Source organism: Capra hircus, chromosome 7 (genome assembly GCF_001704415.2).
Source record: "Capra hircus breed San Clemente chromosome 7, ASM170441v1, whole genome shotgun sequence".
Taxonomy (NCBI): domain Eukaryota; kingdom Metazoa; phylum Chordata; class Mammalia; order Artiodactyla; family Bovidae; genus Capra; species Capra hircus.
In genome coordinates this window covers 95,437,027-95,450,610 of record NC_030814.1, presented here as the reverse complement: position 1 = coordinate 95,450,610, position 13,584 = coordinate 95,437,027, and the positions used below count along the sequence as shown (strand labels likewise).

The following is a 13,584-nucleotide window of genomic DNA, read 5'->3' as shown; positions in this document are numbered from 1 at the left end:
GCCCTTATCTGGGAGAGAGTTCACGTGGCTTGGGCTTCCTCACAACATGGCAGATGGGCTCAGAGAGCCTGTCCTGGAACTGAGAGAGAGGGAGAAAGCAAGCTAGCACCAGGCAAAAGATGCATCTTAGTTTCTGACCGAGGCTTGCAAGTCACACAGCGTCCCTTCTGCCACATTCTGTTAGTTGCACAAAATCCTGCTGAAGTTCAAGAGAAGAATAGAAGTCTGCCTCTTGACAGGGAGTGGCAAAGCTGGAACTATTTCTGTCGCTATTTTTTGGAAAATACTACCTGCCACACCCAGTAGACAAATGTTTGGAGTTTCCCCAAAACAATACCTCGCCTTTTGTACACAATGCACTGATTTTTTTCACCATTGTATTTTGTAGAAAATGCTGGTCATGACCTGCTGCATTGATGTCTTCACCTCACAAAAATGAACCGTTTTTCTTTCCTGTACTGTAACCCTGCACAGCACGGTGTTCAGTAAGAGCTGGATACCTCCCCTACTAGCTTTCTATATATGTCTTACTTAGCACCTATGTAGTAATCCCTTTTAGTTCACTCAGAATCGACTGATATGGGACCTTAAATGCTGTGTGCTCAGTCGTGTACAAGTCTTTTCAGCCCCATGGACTGTAGCCCACCAGGCTCCTCTGTCTATGGGCTTTCCAGGCAAGAGTACTGGAGTGGGTTGCCATTTCTTCTCCAGGGAATCTTCCCAACCCAGGGATCAAACGCATGTCTCCTGCATTGCACCACCACTGACTGAGCCACCAGGGAAGCAATAACACCTGGTTAGCACTTACTGAATATCAGGTACTGACCTTATTTAACCCTCACGCCAACTCTTTTATTTATTGAAGTACAGTTGATTTGGCAATAAGGAGCTCATGATCTGAGCCACAGTCAGCTCCCGGTCTTGTTTTCGCTGACTGTATAGAGCTTCTCCATCTTTGGCTGCAAAGAATATAATCAATCTGATTTCGGTGTTGACCATCTGGTGATAGCCATGTGTAGAGTCTTCTCTTGTGTTGTTGGAAGAGTGCGTTTGCTATGACCAGTGTGTTCTCTTGGCAAAACTCTATTAGCCTTTGCCCTGCTTCATTCCGTACTCCAAGGCCAAATTTGCCTGTTACTCCAGGTGTTTCTTGACTTCCTACTTTCGCATTCCAGTCCCCTATAATGAAAAGGACATCTTTTTTGGGTGTTAGTTCTAAAAGGTCTTGTAGGTCTTCATAGAACTGTTCAACTTCAGCTTCTTCAGCATTACTGGTTGGGGCATAGACTTGGATTACTGTGATATTGAATGGTTTGCCTTGGAAACAAAGAGAGATCATTCTGTCGTTTCTGAGATTGCAGCCAAGTACTGCATTTCAGACTCTCTTGTTGACCATGATGGCTACTCCATTTCTTCTAGGGGATTCCTGCCCGCAGTAGTAGATATAATGGTCATCTGAGTTAAATTCACCCATTCCAGTCCATTTTAGTTCGCTGATTCCTAGAATGTCGACGTTCACTCTTGCCATCTCCTGTTTGACCACTTCCAATTTGCCTTGATTCATGGACCTAACATTACAGGTTCCTATACAATATTGCTCTGTAGAGCATCGGACCTTGCTTCTATCACCAGTCACATCCACAGCTGGGTATTGCTTTTGCTTTGGCTCCATCCCTTCATTCTTTCTGGAGTTATTTCTCCACTCATCTCCAGTAGCATATTGGGCACCTACTGACCTGGGGAGTTCCTCCTTCAGTATCCTATCATTTTCCCTTTTCATACTGTTCATGGGGTTCTCAAGGCAAGAATACTGAAGTGGTTTGCCATTCCCTTCTCCAGTGGACCACATTCTGTCAGACCTCTCCACCATGACCTGCCTGTCTTGTGTGGCCCCACAGGGCATGGCTTAGTTTCATTGAGTTAGACAAGGCTGTGGTGCTAGTGTGATTAGATTGACTAGTTTTCTGTGATTATGGTTTCAGTGTGTCTGCCCTCTGATGCCCTCTTGCAACACCTACTGTCTTACTTGGGTGGGGGTATCTCTTGGATGTGGGGTATCTCTTCATGGCTGCTCCAGCAAAGCACAGCCACAGCTCCTTACCTTGGTCAAAGAAAGTAGGGAAAACCACTAGACCATTCAGGTATGACCTAAATCAAATCCCTTATGATTATACAGTGGAAGTGAGAAATAGATTTAAGGGACTAGATCTGATAGATAGAGTGCCTGATGAACTATGGACAGAGGTTTGTAACATTGTACAGGAGACAGGGATCAAGACCATCCCCATGGAAAAGAAATGTAAAAAAGCAAAATGGCTCTCTGGGGAGGCCTTACAAATAGCTGTGAAAAGAAGAGAAGCGAAAAGCAAAGGAGAAAAGGAAAGAGATAAGCATCTGAATGCAAAATTCCAAAGAATAGCCAGAAGAGATAAGAAAGCCTTCCTCAGCAATCAATGCAAAGAAATAGAGGAGAACAACAAAATAGGAAAGACTAGAGATCTCTTCAAGAAAATTAGAGATACCAAGGGAACATTTCAGGCAAAGATGGGCTCGACAAAGGACAGAAATGGTATGGCCCTAACAGAAGCAGAAGATATTAAGAAGAGGTGACAAGAATTACACAGAAGTACTGTACAAAAAAGATCTTCACGACCAAGATAATCACAATGGTATGATCACTCACCTAGAGCCAGACATCCTGGAATGTGAAGTCAAGTGGGCCTTAGAAAGCATCACTACGAACAAAGCTAGTGGAGGTGATGGAATTCCAGTTGAGCTATTTCAAATCCTGAAAGATGATGCTGTGAAAGTGCTGTACTCAATATGCCAGCAAATTTGGAAAACTCAGCAGTGGCCAATGAAAAAGATCAGTTTTCATTCCAATCCCAAAGAAAGGCAATGCCAAAGAATGCTCAAACTACCGCACAGTTGCACTCATCTCACATGCTAGTAAGGTAATGCTCAAAATTCTCCAAGCCAGGCTTCAGCAACACGTGAACCGCGAACTTCCAGATGTTCAAGCTGGTTTTAGAAAAGACAGAGGAACGGAGATCAAATTGCCAACATCCGCTGGATCATCGAAAAAGCAAGAAAGTTCCAGAAAAACATCTATTTCTGCTTTATTGACGATACCAAAACCTTTGTCTGTGTGGATCACAACAAACTGTGGAAAATTCTGAAAGAGATGGGAATACGAGACCACCTGACCTGCCTCTTGAGAAATCTGTATGCAGGTCAGGAAGCAACAGTTAGAACTGGGCATGGAACAACAGACTGGTTCCAAATAGGAAAAGGAGTACATCAAGGCTGTATATTGTCACCCTGCTTATTTAACTTCTATGCAGAGTACATCATGAGAAACGCTGGGCTGGAAGAAGGACAAGCTGGAATCAAGATTGCCAGGAGAAATATCAATAACCTTAGATATGCAGATGACACCACCCTTATGGCAGAAAGTGAAGAGGAACTAAAGAGCCTCTTGATGAAAGTGAAAGAGGAGAGTGAAAAAATTGGCTTAAAGCTCAACACTCAGAAAACTAAGATCATGGCATCCGGTCCCATCACTTCATGGGAAATCGATGGGGAAACAGTGGAAACAGTGTCAGACTTTATTTTTTGGGGCTCCAAAATCACTGCAAATGGTAATTGCAGCCATGAAATTAAAAGAAACTTACTCCTTGGAAAAAAAGTTATGACCAACCTAGATGGCAAATTGAAAAGCAGAGACATTAGTTTGCCAACAAAGGTCTGTCTAGTCAAGGCTATGGTTTTCCCTGTGGTCATGTACGGATGTGAGAGTTGGACTGTGAAGAAAGCTGAGCACCCAAGAATGATGCTTTTGAACTGTGGTGTTGGAGAAGACTCTTGAGAGTCCCTTGGACTGCAAGGAGATCCAACCAGTCCATTCTAAAGGAGATCAGTCCTGGGTGTTCTTTGGAAGGAATGATGCTGAAGCTGAAACTCCAGTACTTTGGCCACCTCGTGTGAAGAGTTGACTCGTTGGAAAAGACTCTGATGCTGGGAGGGATTGAGGGCAGGAGAAGGGGATTACAAAGGATGAGATGGCTGGATGGCATCACCAACTCGATGGACATGAGTTTGAGTGATCTCCGGGAGTTGGTGATGGACAGGGAGGCCTGGTGTGCTGCGATTCATGGAGTCACAAAGAGTCGAACATGACTGAGCGACTACTGAACTGAATAGTTGATTTACAATGTTGTGCTAATTTCTGCTGTACAGCAAAGTGACAGTTTTACACACACACATATATAATATCTTTTAAAATATTTTTTCTATTAGGATTTATTCCATGAGATTGGATATAATTCTTTGTGCTATATTGTAGGACTTTGTTGTTTATCCATTCTAAATGTAATAGTTTGCATCTGAGTCAGTGAGTGCTTAGATTTCAGTCGTGTCCGACTTTGCGACCCTTTAGACTGTAGCCACGAGGCTCCTCTGTCCGTGGGATTTTCCAGGCAAGAAGACTGGAGTGGGTTGCTATTTCCTTCTCAAGAGGATCTTCCCCACCCAAGAATCTCATCCACATCTGCTGAGTCTCCTGTATTGCAGGTGGATTCTTTATCTGCTGAACCATCATGGAAGCCCTGCTACCCCCAAACTCCCAGTCCATCTGTTTCCCTTCCTCCTCCCCCTTGGCAATCACAAGTCCATTTTCTATGTCTGTGAGTCCATTTCTGTTTTGTAGATAGGATCATTTACTCTCAAGCCAACTCTTAAAGCAGACTCTACGATGACCTTCATTTTGCTGAAGAGGAATGTGAAGGGCAGAGGGATGAAGCAATTTGCCTGGGGTAACACAGCTTGTTGCTGTTGTTTAGTCGCTAAGTCCGAGTCTTTGCCACCCTTTGGACTGTAGTGCCCTCAGGATCCTCTGTCCATGGGATTTCCCAGTCAAGAATACGGGAGTAGTCTGCCATTTCCTCCTCCACAGGATCTTCCTGACCCAGGGGTGGTATCTGGGTCTCCTGCCTTAGCAGGCGGATTCTTTACCACTGAGTCACCACGGAAGCCCAGTAACACAGCTAGTAAGTGGCAAATCTGGGGTTGAAACCCAAAAAATCTGGTTGCAGACTCCATTTTGCTATGCAGCCTCTTATAGACTTTACTTATTTATTGTGAGTATCCACGTGGGGCAGTTATCAGCTTAGTCCCTAGAACCCCAACCTGGAAGCAGCAGGCACTGAATTTGGTAAGAAAGAAAGTTTGAAGCTCTTGCAGCCGCTCGCCAGCCAGCTCAGGCGGATCAGGCAGGACCAGCAGGCAGGACTGCAGAAGCACGCCCTCCCTGCACGGACTGGCCTTCGCCAATGACTGACGGAGGAGCTGGCGCAGGCGCACTTGTCCGACTCGAAGCAGCCGCCCTCATTCGCTGATGACTGACGTGGGATCAACCCAGTGGGAACGAGCCTCTCCGGGAGGGGGCGGGGCCCAGGGGACAGTTAAATTTGCGCGGGATTGGTTCTAAAGTAGTCATGGCGGCCTTCCGCGATATGGAGGAGGTAAGCCAGGGGCTGCTGAGCCTGCTGGGCGCCAATCGCGCGGAGGCGCAGCAACGGCGGCTGCTGGGGCGCCACGAGCAGATGGTGGAGCGGCTGCTGGAGACGCAAGACGGCGCCGAGAAGTGGCTGCGAGGTGAGGACCTGGGCGGGCGGGGCGAGGGGCAGCCGGGGTCCGTGTAATGGGAGCGGTGGCCAAGCCAGTCACGAACCTCCTCCCTTTTGGGCGCTCCTTCCCCTAACCTATTTCCCCGTGCAGGTGAGCATTGTCCCCTCTGAGCCTCAGTTTCCCCATCCATGCAATGGGCTTCAGGATAGCAGCGGGGGTGTTAGTCGCTCAGTAGTGTCCGACTCTTTGCGACCCCCAAGGACTGTAGCCCGCCAGGCTCCTCTGTCCATGGGGATTCTCCAGGCAAGAATACGGGAGTGGGTTGCCGTACCCTCCTCCAGGGGATCTTCCCAATCCAGGGATCGAACCCAGGCCTCCCGCATTGCAAGCGGATTCTTTACCATCTGAGCCACCCAGGGGGTTTAGTGGTGAATATATGAGTTTGCAGGCTCTGCCGCTCTGTGAGCAGGAGCTGGGGTACTCGGTTTGAATTGAAACTCAAATGTCAAAACACCGGGTTTGAATCTCAGCATTCCCACTTCCCAGCTGTGAGATTTGAGGTGACTTACTTAACCTCGCAATGCCTCTTTTTCCTATAACTTGGTTGTAACAATAAATAATCCACATCTTCCTGCTGAGGTTGTTCAGATGTTTTACTGAGCACCTGCTGTGCCCAGGCATAGTGCCAGCCCTGGGGTGACAGCAGGGAATAGAGCAAACACAATCCCTGGGGTGCAGGGGCTGCTAATACTCTAGCGGGCTGAGGGAGGGGATAGACAAGAAAAATGAATTTGTCAGGAGGTGATGGGCTAAGCATTTCAGCCCTTAACTCATGAGCCCTGTGGTCCCAGTCCAGTGGCTTCTCTCTCGAGCCTCAGTTTCCTCATCTGTGAAATGGGGCTGCTGAAGCACCCCTTTGATGACTCAAAGTGAAATTCACAGAAATGACGCTTGCCTAGCACTGTGCCCTTGAAAGGGGTGGAGGTGGGGGCTGCCCATATTGCAGCTTTTCTCAGCATCAGGGTATTTTGGGTTTTTTAAAGGCTTCAAACTTTTTTTTTTTTTATTGTGGTAAAGTTGATGTAATGTGAGGTTTACCATTTTTACTATTTTTAAGTGTCCAATTCAGCAGCATTAAGCACATTCACATTGTTGTATAACCATTACCACCATCATCTCCAGTATGCCATCGTATGGATACGCTATATTTTGTCTATCCATTTATCAGTGGACACTTGGGCTGCTCCCACCTCTTGGCTATTGTGAATAATGTTGCTGTGAACAGGAGGGTACAAAATAATCTCTTTGAGTCCTTGCTTTCAATTCTGTTTTTGTATTTCCCCAGAAGTGGAAATGCTAGATCAGATGATAATTTGATATTTAATTTTTTTTTGAGGAAATGTCATCGAGTTTTCCACTGTGGTTTCAGTGCCAGGGATTTGTAATGCCTTTTGACTTTATGAGGAGGTGCCGTTTGGGTTGAAACTTGAATGAGCTGGGAGCTAACCATAGGATGCCTGCGGGGGAGGAGTGATCCTGGCAGACGGGACTCTCAGGTCATGAGGTGAGAATGAGCCTGGAGACCCAGGAGAAAGAGGTGGATGAGGTCAGCAGTAGCCAGAGCCTGCTAGCCCCCAGGGGGAGTTTGGATGTTGGTTCTAAGCATGTTGGAATCCACCTTTCAATGCAGGAGACTGGGGTTCAATCCTTGGGTGGAGAAGATCCCCTGGAGAAGGAAATGGCAACCTGCTCCAGTATTCTTACCTGGGAAATCCCTTGGACAGAGGAGCCTAGTGTGCTACAGTCCATGGGGTCGTATAAGAGTCAGACATGACTTAGCAACTAAAACAGCAACTGCTAAGCGTGGTGGACGTCCTGGGCCGGGTCTTCTGCTCTTTCCTCCTCCTCCTCCTCCTTCCTTTTCTCCTCCCATTCCATTAACTCTACTTCCGTGGGTGGTTGGGGAGAAGATCAGCATAACCCAACCTGCCTGGGTTTCAGCAGAATGGATGGATTTGGGGCAAGGAGAGAAGAGTCAGCATTCTAGGGTGCTGGGGTTTGATCAAAGAATCCACTTCAGGTTCTTCCCTGGTAGCAGTCCAGTGGTTAAGACCCATGCTTCCACTGCAGGGGGCTTGGGTTTAACTCCTGGTCGGGGAAGATCCGACACGCTGCCCAGCATGGCCAAAATAAAGAATCCAGTTCAGATCCCGGCTTCGGAGCTAAGTTTGTGGACAAGTCACTTCTTTGAACTTCTGTTCATAGCCTCTCGAATGCAAGGAGGGCTAAGCCGCCCTCAGAGGGTTGTGAGTGTACACAGTGAGTTAGGGCTCCCTGGTCACCCGTGGCCAGAGCACACATGTAGGCAGTGACGGCTTAGACTGAACATCCAGGAGGCTTGGCTATGGTTCGGACGGTGCCTGGAGAAGGGGCGGGAAGGCTGCGTAAGAGAGCCAGACCCCCAGCTCTCTGACAGGAAGTCAGCAGGCACCGTCTAACACAGGTCAAGAAATAGCAGCATAAGCAAATTATTTAGAAATATGAAGGCTGATGCCAGAGAAAACAGTGAGGAGTTTAAGTGGCTGCTTCAGAGGGTGGAGAGGCTTAGAGAGGAGTGTGTGTGTGTGTGTGTGTGTGTGTGTGTGTGTGTGTGTGTGCATGCGCAAGTGTGTGTTTTAATTTTCACAACCATAGACATGTAGCGCTTTGATTAAAAATTAACTGGATCTAAGTTTGTAAACGAACACTGGCCCTCTGAGAAGCGTTGTCATCTGTGTCTTCTCTGGGTTGGCCAGTTTCTCTGACTCAATGAGAAGGAGCACAGTAACCTTCTTAGGGTGTTTTTGATCTTTTCAGATGTTCCGTTCCAAATACATTTATTCTGATTAGGTGTTGGCTGATATCTAGCGACTGTAAGACACAATTTGTGCCTTGAAGAAGAGAGACAAGAAATAAATAGGCCAGGGTGATGGCTAGGAGCACGGTCATGCCCCAGGAGGGAGAGGACAGTGTCCATTCCGCCTGAGTTGGGCATTATCCAGGAGGTCCTCAGGCTGGGAATGGGTGTGCCCGATGGGAGCATCCCTGGAGGACAGGCAGGCAGGGCCCCAGGAAAACACATGAGAAAACATGGCATGTCTGCACGCATTAATGAAGCATCTTTGCAGCCGGAACAGAGGGAAAACACGTGCTCAGGAGAAAAGCAAGGAGAAAGGAGGTTGGCAAGGAGGGCGAAGGTGCCCCTAGACCTTATCCTGGAGACACTGGGGGGGGCCTGGGAGGTCTTTGAGCAGAGGAGTGGCTTAGCATTCAGCCTCTGATGCAGCCACTCTGAAGGCAGAGAGCAGCACAGACTAGCAACAGGAGCGGCCAAAGCAACGCAGGGGGGCTGACAGGGTGGTCCTGGAGGGATGAAGGACCAGCACGAGGAAGGAGGGGCCCTGCCAGGATGGGTGGCCAACTGCATCCAGAGAGTGAGTCCTGGGCTTGTTGTCTGGGCAACAGGCTGGAGAGTGATGTCATACATTAAGACTAGGTGGACAAAGAGGGACTGGAGTTTCTTTGCCTGATGAATTCAGGTGTGACTTGGTGAAGTGGATACACTGAGTCAGATTCCAGGTGGGACCCTGGTGGGTATTTGCAAATAGGACGATGGGTCTGGGAGCCACAAATGGAAGTGGACGTAGATGGGGGAGCTGAGGCCACCCTCTGCTCCGGGGCTCTCCTGGGGAGCCTGAGGGGCTCAGACTTCACCCCACCCTGCAGAGATCCTCACCGCAGAGAAGGAGGTGGCCCAGAACCTCCTGGATGCAAAGGAGCAGGCACACCAGGGTGGTGTCGAGCTGCGGCAGCTTGAAGCTGAGCTTCAGAGGGCCAGCGAGGAGGACGCCCGTCTGAAGGCCAGCCTCCTATATCCTTTCCTGCATGTGCGGAATGGTTGGACCCCAGCCCCGCCTGGGAGGCACCTGTTCATGCTAGAAAACACACCTAGAGCCAATGGCTCGGGGCTGACAAGGTTGGTGTGAGGTGTGAGCATGTGGGCAGCCCTGCCTCCAAAACCAGGGATCCTTAACTACCTGCTTTACTCAGCTCACAAGAGAACTGAAGGAGCTCAAGGAGATTGAGGCGGATCTCGAAAGACAAGAGAAGGAAGTCGACGAGGACACGACAGTCACCATCCCTTCAGCTGTGTAGGTCCATAGATGTGATGTGAGTGCATATCCCTGTGAGTGTGTATGTGTGTCTGTAGCCCATGGATCTTTGCTAGAGTTAACCCTGGAATGACTTCTTTTCTCTATTTTTTTTGTCTTCTCGCACAGGTACGTGGCTCAACTTTATCGCCGAATTAGTAAAATCGAGTGGGATTATGAGTGTGAGCCTGGGATGATCAAAGGCAGTATCCTTGGTGGGGAACGTGAAACCCTGGGCACTGCTGGGGAGAATTAGATGGTGCAGACATTATGGCAGATCCCACACACTGAACAGCATGATCGTATGAACAATGCCACTTCTGGGAATTGGAATATGACCCAATTTTGCTCTGGGTGTACCCACAAAAGAGTGAAAGCAGGGACTCGAACAGGTGTTTGTACATCCATGTTCACAGCAGCACTGTTCACAGGAGCCCAAACGTGGGAGCAGCCCAAGCATCTATCAGCAGATAAACAAAACATGGTCCACCCGCACGGTGGAATATTATTCAGCCCTAAAAAAGGAAAACATCCTGACACAGTTTACACCGAGAATGAACCCGCGGTATAGTATGCTGAGTGAAATAAATCAGACACGAAAAGTCAATACTATATCATTCCACCCGCCTGAGATCTCTAGAGAAGTCAGTTTCATGAGGACGGAAAGTAAGATGAGGATGATCAGGGTGGGGTAGGGGGAGTCAGTGTTTAATGGAGACAGAGTTTCAGTTTTACAAGGCCCTTCCCTGGGAGCTCAACTGGTAAAGAATCCACCTGCAGTGCAGGAGACCCTGGTTCAATTCCTGGGTTGGGAAGATCCCCTGGAGAAAGGAGTGACTACCTACTCCAATATTCTGGCCTGGACAACTCCATGGACAGAGGAGCCTGGCAGGCTACAGTCCATGGGGTCGCAAAGAGTCGGACACAACTGAGTGACTTTGACTTTTCAGTTTTACAAAATGAGTTCTGGAGATGAATGGTGATGGTTGCACATCACCAACACTCAACAGGGCACCTGAAAATGTTTACGGTGGTCAATATAAATTACATAGATTTTGCCATAATTTTTTTTTAAGTACACTGTCAGGATTTACTTTTCTGCTTATGAAAGTGTGTTTCAGTCTCTCTTTTTAAGCTTCGTCTGTTTCGTTTTGGCTGTGTGGGGTCTTTGTCGCTGCGCGGGCTTCTCTTTAGCTGCAGGGGCAGGGGCTGCTCTAATTGCAGTGTGCGCTTCTCACTGTGGTGGCGTCTCCTGTTGTGGAGCACGGGCTCTAGGGCGCACAGCTTCAGTATTTGTGGCGCACAGGCTTAGTTCTTCTGTGGCATGTGGGATCTTCCTGGACCAGGGATTGAACCTCTATCTCCTGCATTGGCAGGCAGATTCTTCACCACTGAGCCACCAGGGAAGCCTCTCTAAGTATCTTAATAACAACAATCGCAAGGCAGTATCCTTTTGTCCCGGGGGTGAGGGAGAGGGCAGTACATGCTGGCTTTCCTTACATCCGTGCTCTCAGTCCACCACGGCCCCAGCGTTGCCCAGCCCATCCACCTGGACAGCACCCAGCTCTCTAAGAAGTTCATCAGCGACTATCTCTGGAATCTGGTGGACACGGAGTGGTAGCCTGGAGCCTCTGGGACTGCGTCGCACAGCCCCACTCAGTGGGAATCAGCCGTGGTGGGTGGTCAGTTCCTCGGTGGTGAGATCAACTTAAAGTTAAATGTTGACACATAAATGAGTTTTTGTTTTTTACTGATTTTCTCCCCACCCCCGCCCGTTCCACCCTCCTGACTTTGGCCTCGGATGCTGGACTAAGTAATCAGAGAACCACTTAACCTTGCCAGGGCTGCAACTTCACATCTATAACAGTGCGTGCCAATGACACCGTGGTAGCCAGTAACAGATTCCAGGTCTTCATCTGGGATTCCAGTGTGGCCCCTTTTCTATCGGTTCAGTCTCTTGAGTGCTGCTGTGTGCCCAAGGTGAAGACACAACATGAAGGTGCCAAGGATCTCTTCAGCCGACGGAGGAGTCAGAAGTGATTGGATGCCACCCTCAGGCTAGAGAGTGTCCAGGGTGCTGTGGGACCTCGGCCGGGAAGGGAACCTGCCCCAGAGGATGGGGGTGGTCATGCTGGGACTAGAAAGGAAGAGCCAGTCACAAAGAGGTTATGTAGGGGCCCATCCCTGGCTCCAGGGTGGACTGTGTATTGGAGACCACTGGTTGCCTCCCTAATATTTCTTCACAACTTGGTAAGAAACTCCTTTTAACTGCCCAAATCAAAACAACTTTCCCCAGTCTCCTTTGCAGTTAAAATCAGGACAATGAAATGTAAAAAGAAGTGCTGTATGTGATTTCTCCTTTAAAGCCAAGGGAGTATCCCCTTTCCCTTCCCCTCTATTTTCTGGAATTTGGGTGTGATGGCTGGAGCCCTGGCAGCTGTATTGCCACACGAGGAGGGGCGACATTCTCTAGAAATGATAAGAGCCTGGTTCTCTGATGATGGTGGAGCTGGATATAAATACTGGACTTCTTGGGTGTAGGGGCTAACCTGCTGTGTGTGTCTTTCTTAGTTTAGTTTTACTATCACAGACACCCATAATAAACCCCCACTGACTGAGCATGCCGCCAAAGCCTGGGCCAGCCAATCAATGCATTCACCTAACCCCCATCCTCAGTGACTGAGGTGCTACTACCAGTAGGAAGTTTATGGCCAGCCTCCCTACCTGTCTGAGGGCAGCAAGTGAGAAGTAGGGTCCCTTTGCTATCAAGTGCCTCCTGGATACAGCTTTGCCTGAAGCCAGTAGATTCAGCAGTTACATGAATTTCTGGGTGTTGGGTTTTGTGCACCTCTGTACAACTTAAAATAAGTACAATTTGTATTTCTTGATCAGAGAAGGACATTTCTAGGCAGAAGGAACAGTAAGTTCTAGCAGCACCTGAGTACATCAAATGGGCACTAAAAATAGTTCATTCCCATACCCCTTGGAGGTCCTAGGGCAAGTAATCCTGCCTGTTGGGTCCAGGAGATAGACCCCAAAAAGGGGTTACTAGTGTCACTGAAATGCAAGCATCCCAAGGCCATATGGCTCACAAGTTTCCCAGAACTTCAGAGGCCCTGCTTTAATGCCGAGGGCCTGGCTTTACATATTCAAGGCTATGTTCCCATAAGCCCTCCTGGGCTGTTTTCATTTTCAAGGTTGGCAGAGTTTTATGATGTGAAAAAGAAGCAGAGCCCTGCATTGGTAACTTTGGCCTCCAAAGGGCAAAAGACTTGACCTAGGCCAGGGTTTTCCTGCCTCAGCCTTTGCAGTGCTGGGGCCAGTCACTCTGCTGGGGGCTGTCCTGAACATCATAGGATAATCTGGCAGTAACCCTGGCCTCCACCCTGTAGATACTGGGAGCCAACCCCTGTCCTGAAAACCCTGGGGGTTGGTGGGGGGGGCGGACCTACTCAGGGCTGTGTCCTGCTGACACAGCCAGCCTCCACCTGCTCCCCTGCAGGAGTGAAGGTGCCAGGAGGGCTCCCTGCCCTGAGAGGACTGAGGCCCAGCCGAGGGTCCCAGGGCTGGCAGAGAAGTGTATTTCCCTCTAGTTCAAATTTATGGGCATAGAGTCCCTAGGAGAGAAAGCTGGTGATGGAAGGCAGGTACAGTTAAAGGCAAAGTTTTCTCTGGGCCCCAGCTCAGGGCCTGAGCCCCTTCCCCAGGGATCTGCTCCCCTGCCATAATCACACCCCCCTCCAAGCAGTGGCTTTGTTTGGGGAGG

General features: G+C 48.9%; 1 protein-coding gene across 1 annotated transcript; it reads left to right on the top strand.

Moving 5' to 3' along the window:
- SPC24 (SPC24, NDC80 kinetochore complex component) lies at nt 5,460-11,551 on the top strand. The gene is made up of 5 exons (XM_018051099.1): nt 5,460-5,655; nt 9,394-9,538; nt 9,714-9,818; nt 9,948-10,024; nt 11,333-11,551. The coding sequence occupies exons 1-5, from the start codon at nt 5,496-5,498 to the stop codon at nt 11,437-11,439; spliced, it is 594 nt and encodes a 197-aa protein (XP_017906588.1). The 5' UTR covers nt 5,460-5,495; the 3' UTR covers nt 11,440-11,551.

What these genes read in the sequence shown, in the direction of transcription:
- SPC24 (XM_018051099.1), top strand. Translation starts at nt 5,496, where the DNA reads ATGGCGGCCTTCCGCGATATGGAGGAGGTAAGCCAGGGGCTGCTGAGC. An exon ending in CGTCTGAAGGCCAGCCTCCT is followed by an intron (nt 9,539 to 9,713) that starts ATATCCTTTCCT and finishes TACCTGCTTTAC; the next exon opens with TCAGCTCACAAGAGAACTGA. An exon ending in GCCTGGGATGATCAAAGGCA is followed by an intron (nt 10,025 to 11,332) that starts GTATCCTTGGTG and finishes CCGTGCTCTCAG; the next exon opens with TCCACCACGGCCCCAGCGTT.